The sequence below is a fragment of the Spermophilus citellus genome, assembly GCF_964194105.1.
Source record: "Spermophilus citellus genome assembly, chromosome: 10".
Taxonomy (NCBI): domain Eukaryota; kingdom Metazoa; phylum Chordata; class Mammalia; order Rodentia; family Sciuridae; genus Spermophilus; species Spermophilus citellus.
In genome coordinates, this window is record NC_138197.1 from 137,260,980 (window position 1) to 137,288,448 (window position 27,469).

A 27,469-nucleotide genomic window follows, 5' to 3' on the forward strand; every position below is an offset into this window, starting at 1 on the left:
TCTCCCAGAGCCATCTAACCCCACTCCCCACATTCAGCTCCCCCGCTGGGGCCCTCAGTCCTGCTCTAGTCCTTACCTGGGAGCAGGTACCTGGGAGGTGACCCAGCAGCTCCTGGGGCTGGCAAGCCTCAGCCACGTTCTTCAGCATCTCCTGAAATTAAGCCAGTGGGACACAGGTAGCAGCCTCTGTGCACTGACCAGCAGAGCTGGCACCTAGCCCAGCACACTCTCCACAGGGCCTCCCTGGCCCATGGAAGCCACAGCCCTGCTGCCCACACACGCTGGTGATGGTGCTTATGCTGGATCAGCAGATGCCTGGTCACCCCCTGCATCTGGCACCGAGAGACAGCACAACGCCTGTGGCAGGCTGAGGAGGGGTACAAGCCCTGTGCCATTTCAGAAGCTCAGACACACATGGCACCCTTCAAAGAGCTGCTACTTAATGTCACTACAATACCTGGACATGCTTTTCATCTTCTAGGAAAAAACGAAGCCGTGCACTTTCCAATCGGTGCCTCTGGATTCTCCACAGTGCCCTCTGCTCCCGACGAGCTGCCTCTGCAGACAACTTGCTATAGTGGTCCACCAGTGCCTGCCTGAAGCCATACCCAGAGTGGACACAGTCACCAGTCACTGCAGTGTCTGTGGGTACCCCCAGGCAAGGAGGAATGTTCCCATGGGCAGGTTCCTGGGGCCCCTATCCTCCATCTTCCCCCAAGAACCCCTGGGGCTCCCTGGGTGGGCCAGTCTGGTAGGGGCCCCTAGCCGGCAGATGGCCAGTCAGGGCTAGACAAACGTCTCTGAACGATACCCAGAGAACCTACACAGCCTGAGGTAAGGAACTGAGCACAGAGCTGGGGCCCAGCCTGATGGGAGATGCAGCCACACTCAGATGCAGTGAGCCCTCTCCTGCTCTACAAGTGCAGACCCCACAGAACTGAAGACGGACACAAAATAGCACACAGAGCAAACCCAACACAAACCCAGTGATTCTGAGCCTCCCACAAGCAGGCAGCTGGACCCAAACCTGGACTGGCTCACCCTAGTTTGACCACCACAGGGTGGAGAGAGGCCTCTGCCTGGTTCCCTGTGTGGGTAAGCAGAAGGCTACACACATGGAGAGCCACACAGCCCAAGCCCAGCACACACAGGAGGCACACCCTCACCAGGTCCATGACAGTGTCAGAAGCAGGCACAGCAAGAGTCCTGTGACACCGCAGGGAAGTGGCCACCCTCACAAAGGGATGAAAGTCTTCCACTGGAAGACTCAACTCCCAGTTCATGGGACAAACTAACGTACTGCAGGAGACAGACTTTCAGGAGCTACACCAGATGTGGGCTGTCCCTTTGGGCTAGTGACAGGGCTAAGATAAATAGGAGCTGTTTAAAAGTAAGACAGCAGGGTACAGCTCAGTGGTAGAGCACTTGCCTAGCATTCGTGAGGCCCTGGGTTCATTCCCAGAACAATGGGAAAAGTTTATAAAGGTAAAACTAAGCTTTCTTTTTTCTTTTTTTTGGTGGTACTGTGGATTGAACCCAGAGCCTTTGCATGCGAGGCAAGAACTCTACCAACTGAGCTATGTCTCAGCCCCAAAATAAATAACTTTAAGGTAAACAAATAAAGAGCCTAGACACCAATCATGCCATGTGACATGCCAACCAGCAAAAGGGCACTCTAGATAGCTGAGGGCACCCAGCTTGTCAGCGGCCCCAGCATGGAGTAGGGGCGTGGCCAATGCACCAGCCTCTCCACCACACTGCGTGCCTGCACTCCTTGGGATTAAACAGCCATCACTGACATTTAAGCCTGCACTGTGCCTGTGCCTACGGCTGCCCCACCTGGCCTTCCTGTCCAGCTCTTCCTCCAGGGCTGTCAGCCGCTTCTCTCGGTCCCGGACCTCACGAGCATAGCTGAAGTCATCTTCCAGTTCTTCCTGTCGGGCCGCCAGGCGTCGCTACCCAACAAACAGCCCTGTTTGCTAAATGGGGCTTCAGCAGCCAGAACCCAGGGGGACTAGGCCCACCCACCTTCCGGTCCAGGACCTGCAGGATGGGCCCACCCACCTCCTGGTCCTTCACAAATTGCTCTTTTAGACGCTGAAATTGCTCTCGCTTCCGGGCATCCAAGGCCATCTGCTCGGACATTTGCCGGTCTGTGTTGGAAGGCAAGAGGAAGTCATGGGGAGCCCCAACAGAGGACCCAGGCCACAGAGGGGAGGATTTGGAGCCAAACTTACCGCTCAGCTCACTCAGGACCCTGGAGGCTGCTTCCCGGGCATGGACAATTAATTCTTGTTTTGCAATTTCCATACGTAGTTCCTAAAAAAGACAATAAACTAAGCACCCTCAGTTTTGGTCCCTTTCCTGAGATGGCCTAGGAGAGGGGCTGGCCATCGGAAATACCCGGCTTTTGCTGTTATCCACAGCCTCCCCTGCACCTGCATAGATCTGGGGCCAGCAGGCATGATACTCCACCTGAGGCCAGAAGGCCACCCAGCAAGGTCAAGAACCTCTGATTTAGATCAATAACAAGGTATTCCAAACTTTTGAGTGAGTTGACACACTCTCAGAGACACCTGGGCTCAACACCCAGGCTGTATGCCCCCTTAGAGGGGACCACGCGACTCAGAGGGGCTTCCCTGCTCGGCCTGCTGTGTTGGCCCTGCATGGGTCTCCCTGCTGCCCACCATGCTATGGGCCAGGAGGGTTTCTGGGAAATGGCATTGGCCACCATCAGCCCCTCCCAGGGAACACTGGGAACGTGGCCCTGCCAGACCCACTAGTCCCCCAGCACGAGGGGCTGCAGAGGCCCCTGTGTGTAGACAAGTCCCTGCCGCCTGGAGCTCGCCCAGGACGTCTACCCACAACGCAGGGCCCCAGGGAAGCCCCGCTGCTGCTGCCTGTGTCAGCAAAGCCCAGTGAAGGCTGGGCTACCCAGACCCAGGAAGAGGGAGGGCCCCCGCCTGGACACCTGACTCCAGGACATGTGTTCCACTTTCGCACCCCAGACAGCACCAGGACAGAGAACACCAGAAGGGGCTGCCCCATTGTGCATGTCTAGCCCCCAGTCCCTAGCCCCTCAGCCACCCTGGATAAGGGGCAAAGGAAGCCCCTGAGGCCCAAAGGAAGCACCTTGTCCTCCTTGCTGATGGAGCTGTGGCGGGCAACCCTCTCCATCCGCCCAACGTAGACAGCACAGTCCTTCTCTATCTCCTTCAACTCCTCCAGGGAGAAAATCACAGAAATGCGAGGCACAGGGACATCCGACCAACAGAGGTAGTGCTGCCAGAAGGGGGCTGCAGTGAGCACTGGCCCGCAGTAGGACAGGGCATGAGGACCCAGCTTTGCCTCTGGGTTTCCAGGGATGTGTGTGGACAGCCAAATGCTCTTTCTCAGAAATAATTCTCTCCTATGTCCAGACAGCAGCCCTCAATGGCAACACACAGCCGGTCTTCTCAGACGTGAGGGTACCTCCCAGATGGACCCTCCCTCAGTCCCGGCTGCACAGGGGCTCCATCCAGACTGACACCACGTGTAGGGCCACGGGTGCCTGCAGAAGTAACTGCAGGGTCCCACAGACACCCCTTCAAAGGAAGCTGAGAGAACCCTGACACCTACCCCGTGTGGAGATGCGTCACTGAACACGACACCCCTGGACAGACTGGGCCCCACAGCTCCTCCCCCAGGTGCCCCGTCCCCACTCACCCGGGGACAGCAGAGCTTCAGCAGGTTGATGGTCTTCCCACAGACGTACACGTCATGGGCAATGTGCTTCAGGAACACAGGCACACAGTCCTCCACCTCTTTGGAGATGAGCACATAGCCATGGGTCCAGTAAAACTTGTCTAAACATGGAACAGAACACGGAGTGGACTGCAGTCAGTGCTGTCCCTGTCCCACAGGTGTGGAGGCCCAACCCAAGAGCCTGTGGCCACCTACCTCTGAAGCCAAGGTACTCGTGGTTCACCTGGATCATGAACTCCCCATACACGTCTCTGAAGACCCCGCTGTACACCCAGTCATGAATGAACCTGCCACAGCATCGGGATGCCAGGGGTGATGGACATGGTATGACATGGACAGGCCATGCCAGCGGTGGGCAGGCGTGGGGCGAGTGTGGCCAAGAAAGCTCCCAAACACCACTTGATCTGAACACAGCCCTGCCCTACCTGCCCCAGAGCCCAGGCCCACCTCCCACGCAGCACGCCCACCTCCCACGCAGCACACCCACCGTGTGTAGGGCTCACAGCTTGTCTTCAGCAGGGACAGCAGCACAGGGCAGTGCTCATTGCTGCAGTTGTCCAGGGCTTCCTGGTAGAGGTAGGACAGCAGCTTCACCCCCTGCACAAAGGAGCAGAGGCAGGCTCAGAAGCAGTGCCTGGAGCCCTGCCTAGGTGGGCAGCAGCACCAGGAGCCACTAGCCAGCCCCCACCCCCGGAGCTGACCAGGCCCCCACAGTCAGCAAGGGTGCAAACTCACGGTAGGGAAGGCATCCCCGGGCTCTCCTCCGCTGGACCCAGGGAGCACAGTGCCAACACCACAAAGCTCAGCCAGGTACCTAGGCCCAGAGGCTAGATCAGACCAGGTGATTGGGCTCAGGTTCCCAGGCTAGGCTTAGACCAGGTGACAGTCTCAGGATCCCCAAGGCTAATACCAGAGCAGGTGACGGGGCTGAGGTCCCTGAGGCCAGGGTCAGACTAGGTGAGTGAAATCCCTGCCCATCTCAGGCTCCCCTAAATGACTGGCCTGCCCAGGCTTTAAAAACCACTCATACCCCATCTACCTACAGCTGAGCTTCCTGCCAGACCAGTCCAGGAACCTATGCCTATGTGTCCACCCGCATCACTACACACCCATGCCTGGATGCAGCCACCTCCCCACTCCATCCCAAGCCCATGATTCCCTCAGTTCATGCCTATGATGGCCAAGACCCCCTCCTGCCTTCTCCCAGCCTGGCCCAGGTCACCACCCCCTGGGGCCTGATGACTGCCGAGACCCTCACAGGCCCTTCGCCCTCTCTGCCCAACTGCTGCTCTGCTCCACCTGATGCCCCCCAGGACCAGGCCCCGCCCTCCCCCCACACCCCCACTCCCTGCTGTCGGGAGGGTGTCTTTCTCGGTGAGGCCTCCACCCCTCTTCTTCAGATAGCACTAGCCACAGACACTTGACTGGCTTTTTACTAACAGGCTTGTGAGTCCCAGAGGCCACGTCCATGGACCCATGTACTGTTTAGGTGGGAACCCCCAAACCTAAGCAGGGTGGACGTGGGTGTGGTGGGTGGACGGCAGCACCCAGTGACACCTAGCACCAGTGGGCCAGGGACACTCGGTTACCTCCTGCGATTGCTCTTCTGGACCTTGCTGGGGGGAGCTCACTGTGCTCCCTAGCACAGCTAGACAGCTAGCTCCCCACAGCAAGTCCCAGGCTACCCCCCAAGTCCCCAGCCATGTGCAGAGCTTCACCTGAGCTGCCGGCCCAACTTCTTAAAGAGAAAGCCAATGGTGAGGAGGCTGAGTGTGGGCGGGGTGGCGAGGACGCAGGCCCGGTAGTACTGCAGGTACCGCCTCAAGCCGCTGGTGAAGGCCTGCAGGGGAGGCTAGGAGGAAGGTCTGCACGCAGACTGAGCCACCACCCGGTTTGGAGAGCACACGGCTCTGCTTCCAGACCCATCCTGTGCCCACATCCCAGGCAGTGCCACCTGTCAGCTCAACCCAGCTAGAAGTAGGATAATGCACAGGACGGCCCATCACATGCCTGGCCTCAGCCAGGCTCCACCACAGTCACCAGCTCTGAGGCCCCAGCAGTGTGGCCCTGAGTCACCCAGACAGGACAATCTAGAACCACCACCCCAGGAGCCACCTGTCTTGTCCACACATGCCAGATGGTCAGGAGCGAAAGCCACCCCCTCCTGCCCCTCAGAGGCCTGGGTGTCCACCATAACCCATTCTCTACACCCTGAAGCCCTGCATCCCCTCAGGTCCCATGCTCACTCCCTCCTACCTGGATGGACTTCCCCATGCAGCTCCCGTGCACTGCCTCCCAGCCCACAGTCGGAAAGCTGGCCTCAGTGTATCATCTGTCCCTCATCAGAGCTTGAAGGGGCCACGTGGCCCAGTCCTCCCAGGCTGGGCCCTGCCCCACCTCTTCCTGACACCTGCCCCTCATCTCTCCTAGTACCCAGCTCAGGCCACACCTGTGGTCCAGTGGGATTCTACCAGGACCTCAGCTGGATGCAAGTCCTTCAGCAAAACAGCAACTCCCAGAAGCAGACTTGGCTCAGGACTCAAGCACCTTGAATGTCAACTCCTCACAACAGGAGAAGTGCCGCTGGTGCTGTGCAACTGGGAACAGGTGACTCAGGCCCCACTTAGTTGCTGCTGGTACCTGTCTGGCTTGCCCCACAGCACCTGGTGTTGCCCCCAGCCCCCAAACATTGGCCACACCTACCTCCGGCTAGCCTTTGGCCCAGACTGATCTGCCCCAGGGTTCCAGTGGAAGAACGGAAAAGTGATACCTCACCCCAGTCACCCATTGCTGGGAAGGCTTGGACTCGATGATCCTGGAGTAGGACCTGAGATTCTTTCCAGAATGCAGCTGGAGGATGCCTAGCATGATGAGGCCCTGGGTTCCATCCCCAACATGAAAACCGTACCCAGAATACAATGGTTCTCCTCAAGCCAATACCTGAAACACAAGGCCCCTGCTGCAGGAGGCGCCCAGCACGGGCTGCAGGGAGAAGTGGCTCAGGCGTGTGTAGCAGGTCCCATACTCAGCCACCTCTGACAGGATACTGCTGATGCTCTCGGGAGAAGCCCCTGACACGTGGACACCCCGCTCCACAACAAAGGCCTGAGAGAGCTACAGGATGAGAGGTGGAGTCAAAGCCAGGCATCTAGACCCCTAGCGTGGGCACCCAGCCACATACCACCCAGAGCCCCCCAGGACCAAGACACACCAGCAGAAGTTCCAAAAGTGAAAGGAAAATGGCCCAAACACACCCACTTGTGTATATTAATTATACACCATAACAGCATATGGTCTTTCACTGACCACACTTAAAATTACACATTCAAGGGGCTAGGGTTGTGGCTCTAGCATGTGTGAGGCTCTGGGTTTGATCCTCAGCACCACATAAAATAAATAAATAAAATAAAGGTATTGGGTCCAACTACAACTAAAAAAAAAATGTTAAAAAAAAAATACATGTTCGGTTTGTGGTTGTGGCTCAGTGGTCAAGTGCTCAACTGGCACGTGTGAGGCAACAGATTACAGAGTTCAGAAACAAATGCACACAAAAATGGAGTTCGGAAAGCAAAGTTTGACTGACAAGGAGGTGCCAAGACCATTCAACAGGGATGAGACAGGCTTTTTGACAAGAAGATGCTGGACAACTGGAGTCCAAGGCAAAGAATGAAGCTGGCCTTCTGTCATGGGAGGGGAGGAAAGGGGGTGAAGCATTTCTCTGTCTCACTGAGAGTCTGCAGAGCTAACCTTCCCTGCCACCCGCTGCACTGACCTACCCCACCCCTGGACGTGCTCTAAGTGTGCCTGGCAGAGGGCAGGCTGCCAGCCAGCACCAAGCTGGCCCCGTGACTGCTAGGCCTTCTTACCTGGCAGAGGGAGAACGTGGCGGACACCACCCCAAGCAGGACGTTCAGCGAGTCCTTCACCAGCTCTTGCTCCTTCACCAGCAGGGGCCTTGGGGCCTGCAGGAGGCCCCCACTGAGCGCCTGAAGCTCACCTTGGCGGAGCCTGCAGAACCTGTCAAAGGCGTCCCTTCCCGCCTCAGTGAGGTAGGGCTCCTCTCTGTGGCCAGGGGGGCTGCAAGGGAAATAGAGGAAAAGATGGTGAACAGAGGGGCAGCAGGCATCTTAGTACCCTCCCACCGAGGAGCAGGTTCTTCTGACAAAGGGCCAGCGCGAAGGCCATCAACTACCAGCCTCCACTTAGCACTGAAGCACAGCCCTGACCTCCACAGAGCGTCTCCTCAGCCTGTCCTGGGACAACAGCCAGGGCCACCTGAGCACCGTGGTCCTCAGATGGCAACTCACTATGATGCGTTTTTTAAACCAATCACAAGGCTTATGCATCCATGTTGACTCCAAAGCATCAGCCACGACAGCCAAAGGCAGAAGCCACTTCTTCACTCAGCCAAGACAAGGGGAGAAACAAGGCACAACAAAGCACACAATGGAGCGTCCCTCACCCTGGCACGCCAGAGCACACAGGGTGGAAGACACTGCTGAGGGAACACAGGTCAGAGTCAAGTCCAGGGAATCCCACTGACAAACCCCCACAGCAGTCAAGGCCTAGAGCCAGGGCAGTGGGAGCGGCCAGGCCTGGGGGCAGGAGTCAATGGGAGGAGTGTTTCCATTTGCAGGATGGAAGTTGTGCTCACTGCACAATGGTGAGTATACTAGTACCACAGAAGTGGACACTTAAAAAAGGTGAAGACTCTTCTATGACCTGTCTTACAACCTCTCCAAACACACCACATGGGATGGAAACAGTGACAATCCATCTAGTTGCTGAAACAGAAAAGGTAGGTGGAAATAGTGGGAGGAAGTGCACAGAGTCAGGCACTGCCGAGAAGCACATGAACAGCCAGGCTCAGTGATCCTGAGTTCAAAGCCAGCCTCAGCATTTCAGCCAGGCCCTAAGCAACTCAGTAGGACCCTGTCTTTAAATAAATTATACAAACGGGTGAGATGAGGCTCAGTGGTTGAGCGCCACTGGTTCAATCCCCAGTACTAAATAACAAAACAAGTGTGAGAGGGTAACTGCTGCCAGTTTAAAATAGGGTGCACACTGTCCTGTAAACCCTCACCTCATCCTCACCCTCTGAGAACACCAAGCGCACACACACACTGCACACCACCCCCACACACTGCACTCCACCCTGCACTCCACCCCCACACACTGCACACCACCCACACACTGCACACCACCCACACACTGCACACCACCCACACACACTGCACTCCACCCCCACACACTGCACTCCACCCTGCACTCCACCCCCACACACTGCACACCACCCACACACTGCACTCCACCAACACACACTGCACACCACCCACACACTGCACACCACCCACACACTGCACTCCACCCCCACACACTGCACTCCACCCTGCACACCACACTCCACCATGCACACCACACATACACACTGCACTCCACCCTGCACTCCACCCCCACACACTGCACTCCACCCCCACACACTGCACACCACCCCCACACTGCACTCCACCCCCACACACTGCACTCCACCCTGCACACCACACATACACACTGCACTCCACCCCCACACACTGCACACCACCCACACACTGCACACCACCCTGCACTCCACCCACACACACTGCACACCACCCACACACTGCACACCACCCACAGACTGCACTCCACCCTGCACACCACACTCCACTATGCACACCACACATACACACTGCACTCCACCCCCACACACTGCACAACACCCACACACTGCACTCCACCCTGCACTCCACCCACACACACTGCACACCACCCACACCCACTGCACACCACCCACACACTGCACACCACAACCACACTGCACTCCACCCTGCACACCACACCCACACTGCACTCCACCCTGCACACCACACCCGCACTGCACTCTCCCTGCACACCACAACCACACTGCACTCTCCCTGCACACCACAACCACACTGCACACCACCCTGCACACCACAACCACACTGTACTCCACCCTGCACACCACACCCGCACTGCACTCTCCCTGCACACCACACCCACACTGCACTCCACCCTGCACACCACATCCACACTGCACTCCCTTCCTGCACACCACACATACACACTGCACTCCACCCTGCACACCACAACCACACTGCACTCCACCCTGCACACCACACACTCCACTCCCTCCCTGCACACCACAACCACACTGCACTCTCCCTGCACACCACAACCACACTGCACTCCACCCTGCACACCACAACCACACTGCACTCCACCATGCACACCACACACTGCACTCCACACTGCACACCAACCCACACTGCACTCTCCCTGCACACCACACCCACACACTGCACTCCACCCTGCACACCACAACCACACTGCACTCCACCCTGCACACCACACACTCCACTCCCTCCCTGCACACCACAACCACACTGCACTCTCCCTGCACACCACAACCACACTGCACTCTACCCTGCTCACCACAACCACACTGCACTCCACCATGCACACCACACACTGCACTCCACACTGCACACCAACCCACACTGCACTCTCCCTGCACACCACACCCACACACTGCACTCCACCCTGCACACCACAACCACACTGCACTCCACCCTGCACACCACACCCACACTGCACTCTCCCTGCACACCACAACCACACTGCACTCCACCCTGCACACCACACACTGCACTCCACCCTGCACACCACACACTGCACTCTCCCTGCACACCACACCCACACACTGCACTCCACCCTGCACACCACACACTGCACTCCACCCTGCACACCACACCCACACTGCACTCCACCCTGCACACCACACCCACACTGCACTCTCCCTGCACACCACACCCACACTGCACTCTCCCTGCACACCACACCCACACTGCACTCTCCCTGCACACCACACCCACACTGAGCACCCTCCCTGCACACCACACCCACACTGCACTCTCCCTGCACACCACACCCACACTGAGCACCCTCCCTGCACACCACACCCACACTGCACTCTCCCTGCACACCACACCCACACTGAGCACCCTCCCTGCACACCACACCCACACTGCACCCTCCCTGCACACCACACCCACACTGCACTCCACCCTGCACACCACATCCACACTGCACTCCCTCCCTGCACACCACACCCACACTGCACTCCACCCTGCACACCACACCCACACTGCACTCCACCCTGCACACCACACCCACACTGCACTCCACCCTGCACACCACACCCACACTGCACTCCACCCTGCACACCACACCCACACTGCACTCCACCCTGCACACCACACCCACACTGCACTCTCCCTGCACACCACATCCACACTGCACTCCCTCCCTGCACACCACACCCACACTGCACTCTCCCTGCACACCACACCCACACTGCACTCCCTCCCTGCACACCACACCCACACTGCACTCCACCCTGCACACCACACCCACACTGCACTCCACCCTGCACACCACACCCACACTGCACTCCACCCTGCACACCACACCCACACTGCACTCCACCCTGCACACCACACCCACACTGCACTCCACCCTGCACACCACAACCACACTGCACTCCACCATGCACACCACACACTGCACTCCACACTGCACACCAACCCACACTGCACTCTCCCTGCACACCACACCCACACACTGCACTCCACCCTGCACACCACAACCACACTGCACTCCACCCTGCACACCACACACTCCACTCCCTCCCTGCACACCACAACCACACTGCACTCTCCCTGCACACCACAACCACACTGCACTCTACCCTGCTCACCACAACCACACTGCACTCCACCATGCACACCACACACTGCACTCCACACTGCACACCAACCCACACTGCACTCTCCCTGCACACCACACCCACACACTGCACTCCACCCTGCACACCACAACCACACTGCACTCCACCCTGCACACCACACCCACACTGCACTCTCCCTGCACACCACAACCACACTGCACTCCACCCTGCACACCACACACTGCACTCCACCCTGCACACCACACACTGCACTCTCCCTGCACACCACACCCACACACTGCACTCCACCCTGCACACCACACACTGCACTCCACCCTGCACACCACACCCACACTGCACTCCACCCTGCACACCACACCCACACTGCACTCTCCCTGCATACCACACCCACACTGCACTCTCCCTGCACACCACACCCACACTGCACTCTCCCTGCACACCACACCCACACTGAGCACCCTCCCTGCACACCACACCCACACTGCACTCTCCCTGCACACCACACCCACACTGAGCACCCTCCCTGCACACCACACCCACACTGCACTCTCCCTGCACACCACACCCACACTGAGCACCCTCCCTGCACACCACACCCACACTGCACTCTCCCTGCACACCACACCCACACTGAGCACCCTCCCTGCACACCACACCCACACTGCACTCTCCCTGCACACCACACCCACACTGAGCACCCTCCCTGCACACCACACCCACACTGCACCCTCCCTGCACACCACACCCACACTGCACTCCACCCTGCACACCACATCCACACTGCACTCCCTCCCTGCACACCACACCCACACTGCACTCCACCCTGCACACCACACCCACACTGCACTCCACCCTGCACACCACACCCACACTGCACTCCACCCTGCACACCACACCCACACTGCACTCTCCCTGCACACCACATCCACACTGCACTCCCTCCCTGCACACCACACCCACACTGCACTCTCCCTGCACACCACACCCACACTGCACTCCCTCCCTGCACACCACACCCACACTGCACTCCACCCTGCACACCACACCCACACTGCACTCCACCCTGCACACCACACCCACACTGCACTCCACCCTGCACACCACACCCACACTGCACTCCACCCTGCACACCACACCCACACTGCACTCCACCCACACACACTGCACACCACCCACACACTGCACACCACCCACACACTGCACTCCACCCCCACACACTGCACTCCACCCTGCACACCACACTCCACCATGCACACCACACATACACACTGCACTCCACCCTGCACTCCACCCCCACACACTGCACTCCACCCCCACACACTGCACACCACCCCCACACTGCACTCCACCCCCACACACTGCACTCCACCCTGCACACCACACATACACACTGCACTCCACCCCCACACACTGCACACCACCCACACACTGCACACCACCCTGCACTCCACCCACACACACTGCACACCACCCACACACTGCACACCACCCACAGACTGCACTCCACCCTGCACACCACACTCCACTATGCACACCACACATACACACTGCACTCCACCCCCACACACTGCACAACACCCACACACTGCACTCCACCCTGCACTCCACCCACACACACTGCACACCACCCACACCCACTGCACACCACCCACACACTGCACACCACAACCACACTGCACTCCACCCTGCACACCACACCCACACTGCACTCTCTCCCTGCACACCACATCCACACTGCACTCCCTCCCTGCACACCACACCCACACTGCACTCTCCCTGCACACCACACCCACACTGCACTCCCTCCCTGCACACCACACCCACACTGCACTCCACCCTGCACACCACACCCACACTGCACTCCACCCTGCACACCACACCCACACTGCACTCCACCCTGCACACCACACCCACACTGCACTCTCCCTGCACACCACATCCACACTGCACTCCCTCCCTGCACACCACACCCACACTGCACTCCACCCTGCACACCACACCCACACTGCACTCCACCCTGCACACCACACCCACACTGCACTCTCCCTGCACACCACACCCACACTGAGCACCCTCCCTGCACACCACATCCACACTGCACTCCCTCCCTGCACACCACACCCACACTGCACTCCACCCTGCACACCACACCCACACTGCACTCCACCCTGCACACCACACCCACACTGCACTCTCCCTGCACACCACACCCACACTGAGCACCCTCCCTGCACACCACATCCACACTGCACTCCCTCCCTGCACACCACACCCACACTGCACTCCACCCTGCACACCACATCCACACTGCACTCCCTCCCTGCACACCACACCCACACTGCACTCCACCCTGCACACCACACCTACACTGCACTCTCCCTGCACACCACACCCACACTGCACTCTCCCTGCACACCACACCCACACTGAGCACCCTCCCTGCGTACCATACATACACCCTTACACTTAAAAGTGATCAAGGACACAGTTCAAGGATTAGGGAGGTGTTCAATGTAAAGCACTGCCAGGCACGCATGGAGCCTGGTTCCAGTCCAGCTGTGTGTGTGTGTGTGTGTGTGTGTGTGTGTGTGTGTGTTGTTTTCCTGTGGTGCTAGAATGGAACTTCCCAGGTATGTGATAAACACAGAGAAATTGGCTGTCCCAGACCCTGAGAAACCTCAGCCTCAGGGCCAGTCCTGTGCCCAGCAGCAGGCCCCAGGCTGTAGAGCAGTGCTGGCTTTCAGGGCAATCAGAAGGGGGAGCAGCCCTTTGTGGGGTCTCTCTGAGGCTTGAGCCCAGGGCCCTTTACCACTGAGCCATATCCTTTTTATTTTTCATTTTGAGACAGAGTCTCACTAAATGGCTAAAGCTGGCCTCAAATTCACAATCCTGCCTTAGCCTCCTGAGTTGCTGGGATTACAGGTGTGTGCCATTGTGCCTGGCTCTAGTGGTCTTAAGGCCAGGGCAGAGTGTTTTTGGGTGCTGATGGAAGAGATCTCTCTCTGGCTCAGCAGCGGCTCCTTCAACCACCTGCTCAGAGCTCACAATAGGAATTTAAAACCAAACAAGAGGGGCTGGGGAGGTTGCTCAGTGATAAAGCTCCACCTCGTCTCCTAGCAGTGAGAGGGCCCTGGTCCACCCCCAGCACCACAAAAAATAAATAAATCTAAACAAGAAAGATTTGCCACAAAGTTGAATCACAGACTGATTCATGGTCCCAACAGAGGCTGTGCCAGTGGCTGTGCACTGGGACAACAGTGCCTTCGCCTCCCTGGGGTCCCTTCAGAAGCTGCCCAGGCTACGTCAGCACTCTGTTAGGTACACCAACGCTTCAGGCAGTGAGCCTGCACAAGTCTACACTGCCTCACGTTGGACGTCCTCACACCAGAAGCAGGGCTCAGCCCCTGACAGTTCCCAGTCCTGCACCTCCTCCCAGCTCTCCTGCGGCCCACCTAGATCTCTGCCTCATATGGCTGCCCCTGATGACCACCTCCCCATGGGTCAGCTAGATGAGGCCTGCTTGGGCCGCCCACACCTCACCCTCACACCTGCAAGGACTGTGTAGACCTGCTGCAGTGACCACCTCTCGCCTCCACGTGACTTCCTGGAACTCTGTGCTTGATCTGGACGCCCAGTTAAAACTGCCTGTGGGAAATCTGTCTGGATAACACTCTGGGCCTGACAGAGGCATGGGCCCACGCCCCCCAAGTCCTGGACCTCCATGCTTGGCCGCCAGGTAGGCTGTGTACCTGGGGGCCTGTGTGTGATGAAATCTTTATTCCATCTCGTGTGTCCTAAGCACCGAGGTGGGCCTCTCCCATCGTAAGACCCTACATTAAAACAACTCAGAAACAGGTGACAGTGGGTCTGTCATCCGAGCTACTTGGGAGGCTGAGGGGGAGAATTGTGGGAGCCCGGGAGTTCTAGGCCAGCTGGGATAAGAAAGCAAACCGTGTTTTACACACGACCATCAACCCTGATCACCTGAGGAACATCAGTTCTCCTCACTGGAAAGACCACCAGGGCGCCCCTCAGACAGGACCAAGGGCGTTCCTAACAGGGTGACACACAAATCAGGACATGATCATGCTTCCTAGACAGCAACCAGAACACTCCAGACAAAGTGCCACCATTCGCAGAAGGAGGCAATAACCATAGAACCAATTTTTAAACATGTAGGGGGCTGTCAGAGAGCGGGACCATCCGACTTGTTTTGCCCATACAAGGAGACAGGACTGGAAGCCTAGAGAGAAGTGACAGGACCCAGAAGCCCCTAGAACAGCACTGTGCTAGGGAGCAAGGAGGAATCCTCCTGGCGCAGATGACCACGCTGGGAAAGTTCTCCGCTGGAGGCAGTGTCCTGGCACAGGGGCACTGAATGACTGCCCCCAGTGACATGCTCCTCTCCAGGAGAGCCTGCAGGGGCCCAGACTCTGTATCAGACAGCTCACAGCTCCTCCAGCCCAGACTCTTCTGTTCAGTGCTCCCCAACTGGTCTCCCAGACTGACCCACAGACAGGGTGTGAAGAGGGATCTGCAACAAACATTTGGGGAAAGCACACCCTCTACACCATCCTGGGGGTTTTCACAAGGTACCATCAAGAACCTTGAGAGGACCTCACTGCAGAGGCTCTGGGCCCTGAGAAGCCCAGGGCACAAGTGGCCCCTCTGCCCAGGGAGCAAGCTGCCAGCACCAGTCAGAACATCCAGCAGCACAGAGTACCCCTCCCAAGGCCTCCAAATGTGGACGAGGTTCCTTGTCTGTACCCCCTGCTCAGGGAGCATCTCCTCCCGGCACCTACCACACAGCCTGCCAGGTGGCCCCAGACACCTGACGAGCAGCCCTGGTGGTAAGGACGGACTACTAATCTGACTGGAAGGCGTGGTCTGCAGAGGTCAATGGCACAGTAGGAACCTCCCTTTCCCTCTGCATCTCTCTCAGACACGTGTACATTAGTATTATAGAGACTTCCCGCCTCCTAATCTCAGCCCTCTGGGGTCATTAGACCACAGCACACCCTGAGGCCAGGCTGATGTGGGGTGGGTAGGTCATGCATTTTTTAAAAAGAATATTTTTAGTTGCAGATGGACAGTTTTGTTTATTTCGTTTTATGGGGTGCTGGGGATCGAACCCAGGGCCTCACACGTTAGGCAAGTGCTCTACCACTGAGCCACAACCCCAGTCCTGGGTCATGCATTTAAAGGCAAAGAAACCCTCACTCACCATCCCACTCGCTCCCAGCACCTCCGCTTGCTGGGCTCACACGTGAGGGCGGCTTCCCACAGGTCCACATCTGGGGTCATGCTTGGTTCAGACTGAGAATCAGGAGTCAGATTGGATGCTGACTGGAACCCCTCGTCTTCCCACTGATCCACACTTTGAGGGACCTGGAGATCACAGGATACAGTCAACCATCCCTATTACTTTTTGTCGGCATTCTCCAACTATGACAGAATTCTTGGAACTTTACCTACATCTATTCACTCACTAGAAGGACAGACCTTGCAAAAGGTCTCTTGTATTTTTCTTTAGCATATTTTTATTACACAACACCCCTCACCCCATGAATTACCTAAAGAATTAAACAAAATCTGTTAAAGCTACCAATGTTGCTGGGCACAATGGAGCATTTCTGTAATCCCAGTGGTTTGGGAGGCTGAGGCAGGAGGATTACAAATTCAAAGCCAGCCTCAAGCAATTTAGCAAGGCCCTGAGCAACTTAGTGAGACTCTTGTCTCAAAAAAAAACCACCCAGGCTGAGGATGTGGTTCAATGGTTAAGTGCCCCTGGATTCAATTCTTGATACAAAAAAAAAAAAAAAAAAAAGCTACCAATTTCCATTTTCACATAGCACATAGTCTCAATATAATTTTCTGACCCGGAGATTCCATTTTGGAGAAGCCAGTAAAGAAAACCACAGTAGATGAAGTTACATACATCAAGATGTTTGCTACAGCATTATTTATGTTTGGCAATAACCTCAACAATTTGCAGTAAGGGAATGACTGAAGAGTAACAGTGTATCCTTTACCAACACTTATCATAATACAATAAGATGCAAAAGCAAATGACAATTCACTCAGTAATTGGAAAAAAAGTCCTCACATTATAACACAGAAAGTATATCAAATAGCATGAATACCATAAACAAATATCTTTGCCACATGTAGCTGAATTCTTGAAATATAGTTTGTGAAACTCAATAGAAATTCTCCTACTTCATTTTCATTAATTTGAAGTTAAACAGCAGGTCTTAAGGGCAGAAGAAACAACATACCCTGTTAGGTAAAAGAACAGAAGGTTGCCCAGGACGGTTGGTACCAGCAAACCCTCTCCAGTAGTTCTGCCTCCCGACAGCTCAGCCAACTCATAACCTAGATTTGAGCTATCCCACCTTCACATGATGAAAGAGGTTAGAAACATTTTCTGTCTTTTTCTTTTTCGGCACAGGGGATTGAACCCAGAGGCACTTTACCATGAAGCCACATCCCCAGTCCTTTTTATCTTTTTATTTTGAGAGAGGGTCTTGCTAAAATGCTAAGGCTTGGGCTGGGGATGTGGCTCAAGCGGTAGCGCGCTCGCCTGGAATGGGTGCGGCCCGGGTTCGATCCTCAGCACCACATACAAAGATGTTGTGTCCGCGGAGAACTAAAAAATAAATGTTAATAAATTCTCTGTCTCTCTCTCTATCTCTATCTCTCTCTTTAAATAAATAAAATCAATTATAAAAATAAAAATAAAAATAAAATGCTAAGGCTGGCCTCCAACTTGCCATCCTCCGGCCTCAGCCTCCCCAGCTGACAGCAGCAACCAGCACAAAGGCATTTTCCAAGCCCTTGTAGGGGTTAAGGAGAGAAAACACACTACCTTAATGGCCAGTCCAGAGAGGTCTGCACTATCAGGCACAGGGGGTAGGTCTAGTCGCACATCCATGTCATAAGTGCGACTGTGCACAAGAGCACCGAAGATCGAGATGCGGGTTTCTCTCTCAAACCTGTCACCACAAGGGTCACCGAAGGAGAAGAGCCCTACGGTGGGCAGGCCAGTGCCTGGAGCAGCCTCCATCACTTGAAGCGTTTCCTGCACCATGCTGTGACAGGAGTACTCCTCGCTGGCGATCAGGGACTGGACGTCCATCTCCAACAGCCGCAGGTCGCAGCAGTCGTAGCCGCCGTAGGGGACGTTCCGGCCCGCGTGCCTGTTGTGGCAGAAGTAGTCCCGTTTTCTCCGCAGGGTGCGTGGCGGGCCGCTCCCTGCCAGCTGGACCAGGAGGTCCAACGCAGACCCCAGCTCCACGAGTGGACAGCACGGGTCTGCCTCCAGCCCCTCCACCAGCTCCTCCAGTCGGTCAGCCTCGGGGCCCAGGCCGCCCACTCTCAGGTCGAAGGACAACATGAGGACCTTGTTTCTCACGGGGAGCTTCGGGAGGTCGGGCTGCGGCTGCTGAGTCTCCTCTTGGAACAGGCTCGTGAAAAGGGCGTTGTAGGCCACCCGCTTGAGGGTCTGCTTCGCCCTGCTCCGGGTCACGCCGCGCTGGCCCGGGCGAGCCGGGGCCGCTGGCAGGAGGGCCTCGCACAGGTCATCGAACAGCTGGGTGATGCCGGCCATGTCCGCCCTGCCCAGCTCGGGCCCCGCGAACGAAAACGTCGCCAGCCGCGGGCGTCCGCTTCGCGGTCTCGGCCCGGCCCGCAGCGCCTCGACTCCGCTCGCGCGCCCGCCGCTGCGACGTCACAGTCACGCGCCCGCCGCTACGACGTCACAGCCACGCGCCCGCCGCTGCGACGTCACAACCACGCGCCGGCCGAGAGCGCGGGCGCGCCGGCTTGCGTCACGGGCGGTCCCCTGCCCCCCAGCCCGAGCCCTGAGCGCTCCGCGCGCTCCTGTGTGCGGCCGTGTCGCGGGACAGACAGCGCCCGGGGGTTCGATAAAGGAGCGGAGCCGGACTTCCTTTAACCGTTTACTAGGGGAGAGGGAGCGCGGGCGGCCGCACGAGGCCTCAGGCCGGCCGTGGGGAACGCCAGCTTCCGGCTCTCGGGGCCGGCGCGCGCGGTGCTTCCCGGGTGAGTGGCCCGTCTCGGCCGATTTCAAGCCACCCAGAAGGGCGGCCCAGATGGGGCGGCTGGGAAGGGGCGCTCAGTCGGCTGGCTCTGCGCAGCTGGTTCAGAGCCACCGCTGCCCAGGGCCTCATCGGCCACCTGCAGCATCTTCCACCGGGGCTCCAGCTGCGCTCTCAGGTGCAGCAGGGCCTGGATATCCTCTGGAGAGGCCATCAAGAAAGGGCCTAGGTTGGGAGGTGCCTCTCCGTGCAGCACGCGGGCCAGCGTGCTTGCCAGCTGGGGTGTGGATCCCTGGACCGGGCCAGATATGGGGCAGTGAGCCACTGGTTTCTCTCCAGGCACCTTCTACCTCAGCGTTTCCACCAAGCCCAGCTTACCTCCCCAATGAGGGCCAGGACTCGGCCCCCTGCTGGCCCACGAAGCATTGCAGCCAGGAGAGCAGCCTGGGGGTTCTGCAGGCCATGGGCAGGCCCCAGTGCCACCAGCACCAGGTCAGGCTGAAAGCCATAGGCCAAGGGCAGCACCAGACCCAAGATGCAGCTCAGGAACCCTCCAGTCGTCTGTGGGGAAAGCAGCAAAACCCCAACCCCCATTCTAGGGGTCACTCCTGCTGGCTTCTGCCATCCCACCTCACAAACTCAGAGTCCCCAGAGTGTGAGTATGAAGCCAAGAAGGGCCAGGGGCCTGTTGACTCTCCTGACAGGGCTGCCCACCACCACAGAACCACTCACCCTTGGCAGTGGTGTCGAGATGTGAAACATGGATGAGGCAACTGCCTCCTTGCCCCCAATGTTCAGCCACAGAATCCTCCTTCCAGAGAGAGCACCATGGACAGGTGCATATGTGTGAGACCCTGCTCAGCTCTCCTAAGCCCAGACAGCAGAGGGGAGCTCTGGGAGGAGTGGAGCAGGGGCTCTGTAACTGCCAACTCTCCTGGCCTCGCATTGCCCCACAGACTGCCTTCCCAGACTAGCTCTGGAAGGCTCCATTCTTTCTGGTTTTTGTTTGTTTGTTTGTTTTGTTTTGTTTTATAAGAAGGATTGAACTCAGGGGCACTCAACCACTGAGACACATCTCCAGTCCTATTTTGTATTTTATTTAGAGACAGGGTCTCACTGAGTTGCTTGGGGCCTCACTAAGTTGCTGAGGCTGGCTTTGAACTGCCTCCACCTCCCTAGCTGCTGGGATTGAAGGAATATGTACACTACCACACCTGGCTGGAAGGCCCCATTCTATACTGCATGGTACCCTGCCCACCAGTCACCCCAGGGGACCTAGTTGCACGCCTGCCACTTGACCATCCATATGTGCAACTGGACAGATGTGCCATCTGGACCATACCTGTCATCAGCAAGGTCTGGAGGCCAATCCAGCTGTCCCAGGGCCACACAGAACAACCTGAGGAAGAATCCACCCAGCACAGGCTGTGGCTATTGCCCAGTCTACTCCCAGAGCCCTCACCACATGGACCCTGCCCTTGGGGTATCAGCACAACCAAGTGAAGCTCACCTCTGGGCTCTGTGGCACAGAGCTCGCCTAATGGCCACATCCAAGGTGGCCTCTGCAGCAGAGGCAGGGGTGGCTGTGATGCCACTGCTCACCTGTGGGAAGAAAAAATAGACAACAGTGATGGGTGCAGCCCCAGCCAACTCCCAAACTAGGTCCCTGCCTATACAGCTCTCATCAGTCCTCCTTCATATAAAATCTGTCCATTTCCATAAACAAGTTGCTTGAAACTACACTTTCAAGCCCAATAGTTGCAATGCCTATACTTTTAGCTACTCAAGAAAATGAGGCAGGAGGATCATCATAAGTTCAAGGTCAGCTAGACAACAGCAAAACCCTGTTTCAAAAATAAAAAGGGTGGGGGGTGTAGCTCAAAGAGAGAGAGCTTACCTAGCAAGTATAAGGCCCTGGGTTCAATCCCAAAAGCTGGAAAAAATTAAAAGTCGTCCACTTCCCCTCTCTGCCAAAAATATTTCCCCATCCCTGGGCTGTTCTGATAACAATCCCTACAAAGGGTAATGTGTCTGCACTGCCTCCTCTGGACAAGCCATGCCTCAGACTCAGTCCCCAGATCCAGGTACCCCCCAGCCTCTCAGCAACCCTACCTGCCCATCCAGGATCCTGTCGAAAAGGTACAGGAGCTTCCCAAGTGCATCAAGGGCCTCATCCTGGGCTAAAGACTTGTGTAGTCTGTGATAGGCCAGAGGGACACATGGACACCAAGTGACAGTGCATCAGTCATATGCACATGCATGTCCTTAGCCCTCTCCCTGGGCCCATCCTGCACACCTGGCCCAGGCTTCTGTCTCCTCCCTTGGTGCTGAGCCCTCCTGACAGAGCACACCAGGGGGCAGGGGCAAGGTGGCATCTGGCACAGTCAGGGCAACGGCCGTGCGGATAGGGGGTATGGGGCAGAGGTGCAGCGGGTCCAGAAAAGAGTTCAGTGTAGTTGCTGCTGCCTCGCATGTGGGTTCTCCAGGCAGCAGAGTTGCAGGTGTCCCGTCTGGGGAGTGGCTACCAGGACTCAGCATAGTGGCCACATCTAGAGGAGGTTCAGAGTCATGGCCACTGCATAGGAGTGTGAGGTGAACCCACCAGCCCAGACCACACTGACCTTGCTTTTGGAGGCTCATCCAGTAGGGGGCCTGGGTCATCCGGACACTGTGGATGGACTCCAGCGCACTGTGGGGAGAAGCACGGCCATGGGCCTGACTCACACCTAGCCTCTCCCACCCTCTAGCCCTTCATACCTCCGACATGGCACCAGAGGCCCGGACAGCGGGGGTACAGGGTCACCCAGCAGTGCCTGTACCATCATGCACACTGACTTGGCCAGGGACTCCAGGTGGTAGCCACCCTGGGAGGGAGGAGACAGGATAGAAGAAGGGTGTCACTGGGGTGGGTAGCTCTCCCAGACAGGTGCCCCACAAGATTGTGTCTTGACCTGGTTCCCATACTCCTGAGTATGAGGCATCCTCCCAGCTGCCCCCAGTTACCTCTAGCACGGCACAAACCCGGCCATTGGCCAGCACCTGCAGCAGCTGTGTGAGGTGGGCGAAGCACTCTGGTGTGGCCCGCATCTGCCCCTGGAACCAGAGCCATGTATGATTGTGGGGAGCCATTCTGACACGTGATTGGGTGACTCCCGTTAAGGGCCTGAGGCACTCTGGCTGTGTCGGAGTTATCCCGACCCTTTCCTGATGAGAGAGCCCATCCGTGTGGGGGTGTGCGTAACCACTGACCCTGGAGACCCAATCACTGACCCTGACCTTGGAGTACAGCCCCCCCTCAACCTTCATTGGATGGAATTCTCCCCTAAATCTCTTGTCCCCCCAAATAAAAGGCTACTCCCCGGCGTGTTCGCTCTCTCTCTCTCCTGCTAGCCCAGAGTAATCCTCGCTGCCCTGCTGGGCGGCTGGAGGCGGGGACCAGGGAGGCGAGCCGTCTCGGACCTAGCAATATAAAATAAGGTACTGTCTGTGTGTTTTATTTTGATCTCTTCTAACTAACTTAATGCCAGAACCTCATTAATGAAACCACTGCGCAGGCCGCGTGGTAGATATGATGGGGGCCTGAGTCCAGGACCCCAGAGGCCCTCCTCAGCCAGACCAGGCCCTCACCTCAGGGTCCCCAATGGCTGAGTCAAATCCTGCTGAGACCAGCACCAACTCAGGGTCAAACTGCAGGCAAAATCAGGTGAGGAAGAGAAAGAAAGCGGCTGGAGCCAGGGAAGCCTCCATGAGCTGCCTGGCCCACTGTTCATGTCAGCCCTCCTCAGAGACCCTCCCTACCCACCAGGGATCTGCTCCTACACAGGTGAAGTGGTTGACAACCCTCTTCCTCTGTGGTGGAACTATGAGCAGGCATGGGTCATCTGCCCTAGAGAGCCCCCACCGAAAAGTCACCTCGAAGGCCAGTGGGAGCAACGTGTGCAGGAAGGCAGCCAGGTAGTCAGCGTTTCCCATCCCCACCTGCCTCGGGTGCAGGGAAGAGGTGTCAGTGGGCAGCCCTGCCAATGGGGACTTCAGGGTCTTACCCGCTGGATCCCAGGCTGTAGAAAGTATGGCAAGACGGCCCAGAGCTGTGGGGCAGGGGAGAGGTGCAGACTGGGAGGTGGGCTGGGAGCAAGTTCTGGGGGTCAAGGGCAGGTACCTGGTTCCAGGGCAGGTTGACAGTGAAGCCTCGCCCCTGCCCCCTCCCTACTGCATCTACGTTGGATTCTTGCAGAAAGGGCCAGAAGTGCCCATGTTCATAGCGGTGCCAGGAGAAGTAAAGGACACTGCAGACAGTGTGCAGGGTCAGAAGTCAGGACGCTTGGGAGCTCCACAGCTCCTTAAAGAACACTGACCCCTGCACACATGGCCAAGTCTCCCCCTTGGATTTTCCCAAGTCAGTCTGTGCACTCCCTGAAAAGTGGGGTTGCAGGCTGGGGTGTAGCTCAGCTGTAGAATGCTTAGCATGTGCAAGGCCCTGCGTTCCATCCCCAGTATTTAAATAAATACATAAATGGGGCTGCAAGAAAGTGTCATGTCCCCACCTACGGCTCACCTGGGATCATCTTCAAATATATACTGAATACCCTGGCCATGGTGGACATCCCAGTCAACAATGAGGATCCTGAAATCAGACAACGCTGGGGTCACTACAGGGCAGGGCCTCCCACCTCCAGGCCAGAAGCCCAGCCAGGGTTGGGAAGGGAATGGGTAGGGACTTTCTGCCACCTGCTCCACCCTGCACAGCTCGGCACCCACCTGTGCAGCCCGTGTTTCCGCTTGGCATGTTCAGCTGCTATTGCCACATTGTTGAACACACAAAACCCATTGGCAGCTGCCCTTTGGCTATGGTGCCCAGGAGGCCTGGAGGGTGAGAGTGGGGTCATTCTGTCCTCTCATGGAGCCAGCCAAAGGGAATAGCCAGGTGAGGGGAGCAGCTCTCACCTCACTAAGGCCAGCCCATTGTGTGCGGCTCCTGTCAGCACAGCATCCACCAGCTGAAGGGCAGCCCCGGCAGCTAGCCGGGCACAGTGAAAGGTACTCTATGGGGGCAGGAATACAGATCAGCCCCCTGCCTTTGCAGAGCATGCTGCTGAACAGAAAGGACCAGGCAGGCCCAGGGTGCCAGCAGTGAGCAGGAACAAGGGGGTGCTGGCAGGTGGCAGCCACAGGTGTGAACACACATAGTCGATGGGTGTGTTAGATCTAGGTGGGTGGGTGTTGTACAGGGGGACGCACCGGGTGGAAGTAGACGGCATCGTACTGTCCAGACAGTACCTGGAGCTCCTCCTTGCTCAGGGCCTGAGTCGTCTGCACCAGGGCCACATATTCAGGGCTGCAGATGGCCAGTCAGGGAGGCAGGTCACCAGCAGGGGAGTGGGGTGGGGCCACAGGGAGTCCCTCCCAAGCTCCCTCAAGCCTTTGAGCAGCACCTCCACTGGAAGGTGAAGGTGAGGCACATGGGGAACAGGCTCCCTCTGGGAGGCCCTGAAGGCTGGGGCTAGCCCAGCTCTCTAGGTGGGCTCTCCTCTGACCTGTGCACCAGGCCCAGCTCCTCCTCCGAGGCCTCGCGGGCTACTAAGCGCAGGCACCTCTGCTCCAGGCCGCACTGCCGAAGGCCGTCCAAGGCTGCAGCCAAGCGCTCCGGACACTCGATCCTGCACTCGGGGCTGAAGTACACTGGGAGCTCAGTGTCCAGAGTCCCCTCCCTGTACCCACCTCCGCCAGCTCACACTTACTCGTCCCAGAGCAGCCGGCTGACCATCATATCCTCATGGTACACGAGTGCGGTCCCCATGGCTAGACTGTAGTCACTGTGGAACACTCTGATGTGGCACGCCCTCCTCTGGCTGGTGACCGCACTGTAGGTCCCCAACTTGCAAACTGGGAACAGCCCAACGCCTGGAACCCTCCTGAGACCAAGTTCGGCAGCGGGCACCGAGTCTGGGCATGAACACACAGGCCAGGCACCGAGAACCCCGGCGCCCGAGGGAGCGAGGCCAGGGTTCAGCGGGGACCCCAGGGCCTGACTTCCGGCTTCCGAGTCCCGGACCCGCCCCCGCAAGCCCCGCCCCCAAGGGACCCGGCGGCCGAGACTTCTCGGCCTCGCCCCGAGGCTCGGCGGCTCTCAGGCTCTAGAGCCACCTTCTCCCACCGCTGGGAGCCTGGGGAGGGTCCCCGCCCCCAAGCCCTTCTGGTGATGGGAGGGGTGTAGGGTGAGAGGAGAGAGAATAGTCCCCAGACCCTCCTGAGGACTGTCATTGAAGCCCCGCCCATCCGTCTGTCTTCTGCCTCAAATGTCCCCGGAACCCACCCCGAGCGCCAAGGACACAGGGTCAGACGTGTTAGCGGCCCGCTGAGTCCAGTGCGGCTCCCGGCACCTGGCCAGGGCTCAGGGAAGAGTCGGTGTGGCCAAGGGTCCGTGGGCTCAAAGGGGGAGGCAAGGACCCGACTCAGCTGGTCCTGGGCGGCATCAACGCGCAGCCCCACCGCAAGCTTCAAGAAGGAACTGCCAGAATCTGACCTAGGCTTCAGGAAGACCCCGAGACCATGAGTGGAAAGTCGTAGGGTCTGGGCTGAGGCCCAGACAGGACCGGACAGGGGCTGCAGCAGTGTCGGGTCAGGCAGGGCAGGAGGCTACCGGCCGGGAAGCAGGACGGGCAAGGATAAAAGGAGCCGCAGGTGCAGCCCCCGAGCAAGATGACCAAAAGGTGTGAGACTCAGAGCCACACGCAAAATCCAGGGGCCCTGGGGAAAGGGTCTTGGGGCAGTCAGAAATGGGTGGTGCCAGGCCCACCCTGCCACACCTGGAGAGCTCATCCAGGCCCTGGGCCACCTGACTGGCACCTCCAGCCCTCCCTAGGACCAGCACCACAGCCAGGGGTGAACACCGACTGGTCACCTGGGAACAGGTGCCTCCTGCAGGTCTCCGCAATGCCACAGCCACAGGGAGTGACCAGGTTTGAACCCAAGGCATGAGAAGGCCCTGGGGCAGAACAGGCGGGTGGCCTTGGTGGCAACTCATCTGACCCTATCTGCCAGAGCCAACTGTGCACCTGTCCACAGGAACTCCAGCAGTGGGAGAGGAACACCGGGCCCTCCACGGTCCACTCCACATACACCCTGGTTTGGATACTTCTACAGGAGGGACAGTGTAGAGGAGCAAGAACAATCTCAGGAGCCCAGTGTGGCCTCTGATCTTGAGGCCTATCCTAGGAGAATGGCCGACAGAGGGCAGCATGTGCTCGGGGATGCCCCCTGGGTGTGGCCAAGGGAGGAGCAAGAGACTGTCAAAGGGAAAGGGAGCACCTCGGAGACCAGAGGTGCCTCAGTTGGCAGGCACACCCCCTCCTCCCAGGAGCCTCAGTCTTGGAGGGTGAAGGTGATTCAGCAGGGTCTGAGACCCTGGTGAGGCCCTGATATCCTTCCCATTGGCTGATCCTGCATCAGCCCTGCCCCAACTGGCTCAGAATTTAAGCCTGAATAAAGAGTCGAGTTGGGCTGGGGATGTGGCTCAAGTGGTAGCGCGCTCGCCTGGCATGCGTGCGGCCCGGGTTCGATCCTCAGCACCACATACCAACAAAGATGTTGTGTCCGCCGAGAACTAAAAAATAAATATTAAAAAAAAAAATCTCTCTCTCTCTTTAAAAAAAAAAAAAGAAAAAGAAAGCTGTGCTTCCTTGTCATAGACACATTCTTTAAAAAAAAAAAAAAAAGAGTAAGGTCACCCCACAAGAATGGAGGGGGCCAAGCCCTAATGTGGGGCTTTCTGTTTTGATACAGGGCTAAGAAGGTGGACACCAGTGATGTAATCTGTGGGGAGGCAGGGTGCTTGGACCCCCCCAGGCTGGAGGGTTGAGCTCAGGATGCCTTTCTGTATGCA

The 27,469-nt window shown here is 57.7% G+C and overlaps 2 protein-coding genes across 9 annotated transcripts in view; both read right to left on the reverse strand.

Moving 5' to 3' along the window:
* The window catches only part of TUBGCP6 (tubulin gamma complex component 6), a 22,943-nt gene extending 3,665 nt beyond the window's left edge, over positions 1 to 19,278 (reverse strand). For 4 of the 5 annotated variants that reach the window (XM_081310017.1, XM_081310018.1, XM_081310019.1 and 1 more), the window contains exons 1-15: positions 18,399 to 19,278; positions 16,755 to 16,918; positions 7,611 to 7,821; positions 6,685 to 6,858; positions 5,463 to 5,584; positions 4,480 to 4,558; positions 4,232 to 4,341; positions 3,940 to 4,031; positions 3,706 to 3,845; positions 3,133 to 3,282; positions 2,238 to 2,319; positions 2,065 to 2,153; positions 1,840 to 1,955; positions 458 to 596; positions 77 to 151 (exon numbers count right to left, since the gene is read on the reverse strand). In XM_081310017.1, the coding sequence (XP_081166143.1) occupies positions 77 to 151; positions 458 to 596; positions 1,840 to 1,955; positions 2,065 to 2,153; positions 2,238 to 2,319; positions 3,133 to 3,282; positions 3,706 to 3,845; positions 3,940 to 4,031; positions 4,232 to 4,341; positions 4,480 to 4,558; positions 5,463 to 5,584; positions 6,685 to 6,858; positions 7,611 to 7,821; positions 16,755 to 16,918; positions 18,399 to 19,139 (2,484 nt within the window). In that variant the 5' untranslated portion in view covers positions 19,140 to 19,278. Of the gene's footprint in view, positions 1 to 76; positions 152 to 457; positions 597 to 1,839; positions 1,956 to 2,064; positions 2,154 to 2,237; positions 2,320 to 3,132; positions 3,283 to 3,705; positions 3,846 to 3,939; positions 4,032 to 4,231; positions 4,342 to 4,479; positions 4,559 to 5,462; positions 5,585 to 6,684; positions 6,859 to 7,610; positions 7,822 to 16,754; positions 16,919 to 17,808; positions 18,061 to 18,398 lie in introns of those variants that run through there. The other variant, XM_081310020.1, reaches the window with a different exon arrangement.
* A 158-nt stretch (positions 19,279 to 19,436) lies between these two features.
* HDAC10 (histone deacetylase 10) lies at positions 19,437 to 26,886 on the reverse strand. 4 transcript variants are annotated; one of them, XM_081310022.1, is made up of 19 exons: positions 25,326 to 26,886; positions 25,122 to 25,256; positions 24,826 to 24,922; positions 24,532 to 24,629; positions 24,346 to 24,450; positions 24,143 to 24,211; positions 23,747 to 23,873; positions 23,500 to 23,565; positions 23,215 to 23,274; positions 22,627 to 22,680; positions 22,345 to 22,451; positions 22,209 to 22,276; positions 21,884 to 22,136; positions 21,700 to 21,784; positions 21,098 to 21,189; positions 20,930 to 20,986; positions 20,320 to 20,398; positions 19,966 to 20,148; positions 19,437 to 19,879 (listed from the first exon to the last, which is right to left on the reverse strand). In XM_081310022.1, the coding sequence occupies exons 1-19, from the start codon at positions 25,382 to 25,384 to the stop codon at positions 19,616 to 19,618; spliced, it is 2,058 nt and encodes a 685-aa protein (XP_081166148.1). In that variant the 5' UTR covers positions 25,385 to 26,886; the 3' UTR covers positions 19,437 to 19,615. The 4 variants fall into 4 exon arrangements, with proteins under 4 accessions (XP_081166148.1, XP_081166150.1, XP_081166149.1 ...); XM_081310021.1 differs by having other exon boundaries at positions 19,445 to 19,879; positions 22,591 to 22,680; XM_081310024.1 differs by lacking the exon at positions 25,326 to 26,886 and having other exon boundaries at positions 19,438 to 19,879; positions 22,591 to 22,680; positions 25,020 to 25,307.
* Between the last annotated feature and the right edge of the window lie 583 nt (positions 26,887 to 27,469).